General features: G+C 33.2%; 1 protein-coding gene across 1 annotated transcript; it reads right to left on the bottom strand.

Annotated features, from left to right (window-relative positions):
• Positions 1-6: 6 nt before the first annotated feature.
• Positions 7-6735, bottom strand: LOC106120856 (toll-interacting protein). The gene is made up of 8 exons (XM_013316324.1): positions 6577-6735; positions 5835-5948; positions 4801-4876; positions 2262-2373; positions 1523-1637; positions 1036-1122; positions 379-549; positions 7-194 (listed from the first exon to the last, which is right to left on the bottom strand). Exons 1-8 carry the CDS (start codon positions 6628-6630, stop codon positions 84-86), a joined length of 840 nt encoding a protein of 279 aa, XP_013171778.1. The 5' UTR covers positions 6631-6735; the 3' UTR covers positions 7-83.
• Positions 6736-7041: the final 306 nt, after the last annotated feature.

The raw sequence follows: 7041 nt of genomic DNA, 5'->3' as shown, positions 1-7041 counted from the left end.
GGGTGTTTACTCTGACATGTGTAAAGTTCAAGAACTTACAGGGTGTTTACTCTGACATGTGTAAAAAATGAGAACATACAAGTTTATTCCGACATCTGCAGGAGAGAGTTGATGGTGGCGTCCTTGTCTCCACGGTTGGCTTCCAGCACCGACTTTATCACATCCTTCTCGATACTCGGGAACATCTCCTCGATCTAAAGAATATCAATATGTAAAAAAAATAATTTAATCACGCATTTAGAGTCGTTAATTCAGCACTAAAGGAGTATATTAACAAATATTTCTCATTACTAAACCTATTGTGACGAAGAGCTTATTTTAACATTTTTAAGAAATGACCCTTATTTCTGTACAAATAAGAAGTATAATTGTACGTACCTGTTGCAACTGCTCTGGCGAGAGCTGCTGCGGGGGTTGCTGTTGCTGCGGGAGTGGTGCGGGGTATGGCGCGGGGTGCGGCGCGGGGTACATCGGCATGGCCGCGTACCCCATGCCCGTGCTGGGTACTACCAGCACTGGGGGGAATGTAGCCACAGCCGCTGGACCCACCTGGATATCAAGAGACAATTCATCAGCTCTATACGTCCCCACTGAGGTGCTCAGAGCCTAAACTAAGTTAGACTAGGCGATAGTGTGGGTTGACTTCACACATATCTTTGTATCCCTTCGCAGATATGTGCAGCTTACATCACGATGTTTTCCTTCACCGTAACGTCAGATATAAGTACATATGTAAATGGAAAAACACATTGGTACATAAAGGAATTGGAACCCAGGACCTGCAGATTACAAGTCAAGTGTTTAACCCATGAGCCATCGACGCTAAACAAGTGACAATAATGAGCTCTAAAGGGGATAAAAAACACATATGTGGCATTGCTCTTAGGATAAAGAGCTTGCAAAACACAGATTAAAAATATTTTTTTTTCTTTACTTGCGAGTTAATTAAAAACCTACGTATCTGTTACTGGCTTTATTATAACTAGTGAGTCAATTTTGTTAAAATTAATATTACCTTAAATCAAATGTACTTACCGAGTAACTAAGCACGAGGTTAATCATGCCCTCTTTACCATCACCTTGTTTACCGTTCAACGGGTACCAGTTCTCATGAGTTTCACCCTGAAAAAAATAAAGATTTGTTATATTTCAATAGAGTGGATGGCTCAGTAGTTTCAGCATTTGACTTGTAATCTGCAGGTCCTGGGTTCGAATCCCGTCATGTACTAATATGTTTTCCGATTTACATATGTACATTTATCTGACATTCTTACGGTAAAGGAAAACATCGTGATGCACATATCTGAGATATGTGTGAAGTCAACCCGCCCTGGGCTACGGTTGACTATGGCCTAGTCACTAAGGGGAAGGCTCCGAGCCCCTCAGTGGGTACGTATAGTGAGCTGATGTTATATTTCAATAATGTATCACTTTGTTTTAGTTAAAATATCTTTCATACTGTGTTATCGTAAACAATAATATGTTTATATTTAATATAAACATTAAAAATAGTACGACTAACATTTAGCACTGCTTGCGGGATGTTGATGTGTGTCCAAGCAATCAACTCGTCCATTGTAAACGAGCATTCATCGTAGATCTCTAAATAAATAGAGTTGACACCAGGCGGGAGAAGGCTGGAAGAAAATCCTTGATCGTTTATTGGAATGCAGTGAACACTATAATATAAACATGACTAGTACAGTCAGCCACATAAATATGTATACAACTCATTATTATTGTGTATATTAAACGCCAATAGCCCAATGGTTAAGGGTACGGATTTCCGATCAAGTAGTCGAGAGTCCGAATGCCATTTAACAATTGTCGTTAACTATATCCTTGCATAAGCCTAGAGCTTAGTTGGAATGGTACAACAAATATTAGTACATTAACAAAACATTTGCTAACAATTAAAAAAAAATACCAAATGTTATTTCTTTTGTATAGGTCGCCGGTTTCCTAAATGCTTATGCACGCCGTCAAGGACAAGTATTCGTGGATAGCAAAGGAACCGATTCATGCATACATATTTTTAAACCAAATGCGCACAGAAATTATGAAGTATTGTTACTGTATACATATTTATGCAGCTGACTGTACATCATTTTGACCACTTTGTATGAAGAGAGAGAGACAATAAATTATTCACTCTAAATAAAGAATTATGTTTCTTTAACGCTATTGGCATCTCTAGATAGTTTAAATGGTTTGCGATCGATTATTTATTTCGGTCGTATAATTAATAGCTTATAACATACCAATGTATAACTTTATTCCAACGCGGCGTCCTACCACCGCTGGGGTCAGTCTGGGTCTCATATATACAGTGACCCACCCGAAGACGAACATACGGGTCCATTCGAGTTAGACCTGAATCGATAAAGGAATGCTATTTTTTGTATGCATTTAAAACAAATAATGTGTCAACATAGGCTGGTATATAACATCAGATCATAGATCAATGATTGTTTAAGCCTCACTTACCGTGGATTTCTGAGACGCAAATTCCCGTTTAAAACATATCGTTATCTCTGTTTTGACAACAATAATGACAGGGATGACGATATGTTTTATATAGAGATTTTGGTCTCAGAAATCCATGGTTAGTAAAAATATACACTGAGGGTTCTCATATACCTTCTAATGTCTCTGAATGCTCTTGCATTTAAAAAAAATAATAATATTATAAAACCTTCTTACTGTAAAAGTAGATTAAGAAATAGTCTATGGAATTTGTTAAATGTTGAAGGTATTATCAGAGTTTTGTACAAGTGGCTTCTAAGAATTACTTAGGCTTCTGTATCAAACATTTCCGCGTACACCCACGTAAATATGTGCGGTTTCTTTTAGTTTAGAATATATATCTATAGATTTAAATGTATGTCATAAAAATATATAAAAAAAAAACAATTTCATAAAAGAATTTCGTTCATTTTAAGCATGAACAAATTTGCCAAATTTAACTTTTTTGTTTTTAGCTATAGATTTCTCTATAGCTATAATTGAACATGATTGCAATGAAGGATTTCGTCAGCCAATGATCAAAGGAGAGTTAGTAGACAAAATTATTTTTTTTATTCTTACTCATATTACAAATCGGAATGTTTCGATGCATGGATTGATGTTTGTTTAAAGGTATCACCAAAAAGGTTCAACTGATTTCGAAGAAATTAAGAATACATAGGCTAGAATTAAGTTGTGTCACAGGTGTATATAATATATTGTAACAAGATCTTATGTATTATGTGGTTACATATTGAAATGTGTCATTTAATAATAGAAAATCCAATTATTCATAGCAATAACCTCATTAACAGGGATTGAATTGTCATTCATGACAATATAAGTACTAGCTTTTGTTTGATACATCCACGCGAAATTAAAAAAAAATCATATAATAATCTATGTGCTTAATTTCATCCTAAGCCATATATACATTCTTATTAATAATATTAGTAAGATTATTCTGGAAATGGGAAGGAATTTCCAATAAAGGTACGCGTCCATTGGCCCGCGCCGGACGCGTAGCGGACATCCTATTACGGATTCCATCTTCCGCACTGTCCGCGCATCGAAAGATGGCATTTATAAGCTAAAAATGCGTGGCCGAATACGTCAACTCAGGACAAGAAAACACTGATAACTGTACAAAAAATCATGCTACAGGGGACATATGATATCGGCAAATCCGTTTAATCCGTTGCGGGCCGTGTTTTTAGAGCGTCCGGCGGAGGCCTATGGACGCGTACCGTAACAGTACGTACTATAACATAGTTAAATATATTTTTTTAGTAACATAGTTGATATCAGTCACAAACATTAAGGTTTATTTCTATTATAAAAAAATTATTTGCATGTTTGAACATTAGCAAACTTACTTTAACGAAAAATTCTTTTAATAAAACATTATTGTGTCGTACTATTTAAGCCATTTAAAATTCTAGTTAAAAAAATATTCTCATTACCATAAATATGTTTCGGTTCTTGTTAAATGGAAATTCAAATGCAAAAATAAAAGAATGTCACGGTCATCTAATTAATCACGAAATCTTTATTCAAAGTGTTATATAAGAAATACAATGAAATCAAATATTATGTTTGTTATACCAACACACTTCAGAAACGTATATAAAAATGTGTGAAAGAGGGCGATCTCGATGAGTTTCCATTGACGAAACATTTGTAAAAAACCTATCGCTATGTTTATTAAATGAGAATAAGTGGGATGATTTTTTTGATACAGTTGCGGAAATCTGCAGTGTTCAACTTACAGGAAAATTTCCATGTTCGATGCAACAATAAACTTCGCCTCTTAAAAGCAACAAATTTGGTAGCAATTAACCGTGTACTGACCGAATTTTTTTCATATAGAGACAAAAAGCTGAATACTATTGGTTATTATTCTGTGACGTTCAAACGACTGTAGCTATTAAGAACACCGACAGATTACCTGACTGTACATCTATAGAAACCTAGTTAAATGCATATATGCTTTTATTACTGGAAAGTATGATTTCTCTAAATACGTAAGCACTAGTAATAAAGCCAATTGCATCTACGATTATAACAAGCAATCACTTTATGAATACTTAGACCTCTTAAAATATTTTATAATGTAATATTGGAACGAAAATATCTTTACATAAGAGTAACCTCCATTAATACACAACATATATGTATTGGTAGTACATAACAATGTTGTCACTGTTTTTATTGAAAGAATGAAAGGGATAGCAATATGACTCAATAGCTATTCAGAGAAAAACAAGTTACACAATAGTATTAAAACAAACTTACCATAATTTTTAGACAGTTTAGCTTGAGCTATTGTAATGCTTAATCTCGCAGTCAGGGGAGGACCAGTAGCAGGCACCTAAAAAAAAATTGTGCGAGATGTGATGAAAATCTGTATCTCTGCCTACCCATCGGGGTTACAGGGAGAGTTATTTGGCTGTCTATATTGATATTATAAAGTCGGAAAGATATGATTGTTTGCATTAAATAGGCTCCAAAACGACTTTATACTTTTACTTAATCCATTTTAAAAGTTTTGTCTCAGTTGGCAAACTACACTAGTCTGCAGTGTATGGTGACAAAGCGAAGACAACTGTTAGTTGTTTCTAACTAAATTAAACATGATTGTTTTCATATTAAATTATTTCTAATAAAAATATGTATTCTCTACCTAGTCCTCTATGTTAAAGACATAAATTATTTGAAATTAATGAGCACACATATTTTTCTATAAAAAAAAAGATAAACAATGAAAGGTTGTAAAAATAGTATTCATTTGTTTAAGGTCATTATAACTTTATTGTAAAAACCATGTAAAGTTTTCCCGATATTAAATTACAATTAAGAAGAATACTTAAGAAATAGTGCCATCAGCAGTTTATATTTTTAAGTGAAGTGAGTCATAAGGGTTTAATGATTTGCATTTTGAGTATGTTTGAATTTTAATAAGTCTAAAAATGGCAGATAGTTGTATATAACATTTATAATTCCAGCTGTTCTGGAGAATACTGGAACAAAGGCAGCATAGTAAATAGACAAACATAAATTTAAATAATTGCTTTTTACATGTATGAAATTTTTTTTTTCTTGATATAACATAGACCACTCCATTCTTACTAATATTAAATGCGAATGTATAGATAGATGGTTGTTTATTTAAAGGTATCTCGAGAATGGCTGAACAAATCTCGCTGATATGTTGCATACACTAAGAACATAGTGTGGACGAAAACAGGCTACTAAATATGTTTTTTTTAATTCTGTAAAATATATAGATGTAAGATGTATGTCATAATATAGACTATCCTTATGCTTACCGTAGCACCACTGAGCTGTTGCTGCAGAGCAAGAGCTGCCTGGTAATCTGCATCAACATTGTCCACAGTACCATCAGCCCTCAGGAAACCAGCAGGTAATGGACCCAGCAGCAACTGCAGGAATAATATAGTTACATTAGCAGATTATATACAATTTAGTTAGGTAACAATTAAGTAAATGCTTTCTATAAGTTTTCTTATGTTGTGATTAATATTTGTAAAGGAAATAAATACAAATTTTACGTATTTGCAAAATTTACTGGTTTTTTATATCATTTGTTATCCATTCAGTATAATAAAAGACCATATTTTAACATTGTTAATTCCTAACACATCGTTTTATCACGTTTTAAAACTTCATTACAAAAGCTAAAGTAACTTTTTTGCAATCTTTGTATACTTTCACAGAATCAAGGTTTTTAGTGTATAAAACAAAAAAGCAGAATATCATTAAAATAAGATGCATATTAAATAGCTCTTTCGTTCGCAATGATATTTTCATCCGGAACCGGTCTTTGGTCATTAATTTCGATCTAGTTTATGTGGAACGAACAAAGACGTAATTTGTTTCTATTTCCTTTTCTTTATACTGTAATTTGTTGTTGAATAGTACGGAGACGAAAACATTTTTTGTGAAATTGATAAGATTATTATATATGTAAAAACAACGCAAATACATGAATCATTCGTATAAAGTACATACAAAACATATTGCAATATATTATTAAATATTTTAGCTCACCCTACGTCGGCGTTCCTCGTTCCTATCAGCCTCATTAGGTAAAGTAGAAGTCATATTAACTACTTCAACTGTTTTTCGTAGCAATAAAGAATAAAACAAAGATGTTTTTCAGGATAGAAATCTCGCGAACGTCTATTCCCTTTTATCAATTTATCAATAAATGAAAATGACAGAATGACAGGTGTAAAAAGTGAAAATATAACAGATAAAGTTAAAGATTTATTAACGTGTCAAAAAATCGATTTTCACTTGAAAACATTAAACGCAAATCGATTAACAGAAAATTTCATAGTGCTTCACTGGAGATCATAGTCTTTCGTTATAGTAAAAATAAGATTTTAAAATCATATCATATTTTATAGAATAGAGGAACAAAAAGATAGTATGGATTTTGGAACAAAACAAAATTTTGTGACGCTCAGAACGTAACTCAAACTCAACAGCTGCTTGGACTGTAATGTCAAT

The sequence above is a fragment of the Papilio xuthus genome, unplaced genomic scaffold, assembly GCF_000836235.2.
Source record: "Papilio xuthus unplaced genomic scaffold, Pxut_1.1 DF826949.1, whole genome shotgun sequence".
NCBI lineage: Eukaryota > Metazoa > Arthropoda > Insecta > Lepidoptera > Papilionidae > Papilio > Papilio xuthus.
Note: the sequence above shows the minus strand (reverse complement) of the source record. Positions and strands in the feature narration are given on the sequence as shown.

Excerpts from the sequence above, each read along its gene's own strand:
- LOC106120856 (XM_013316324.1), bottom strand. The coding sequence starts at position 6,630 with ATGACTTCTACTTTACCTAATGAGGCTGATAGGAACGAGGAACGCCGA. Across the intron at positions 1,123-1,522 it reads TCCCGCAAGCAGTGCTAAAT|GGTGAAACTCATGAGAACTG; the intron begins GTTAGTCGTACT and ends TATTTTTTTCAG. Across the intron at positions 550-1,035 it reads ACCTCGTGCTTAGTTACTCG|GTGGGTCCAGCGGCTGTGGC; the intron begins GTAAGTACATTT and ends CTTGATATCCAG.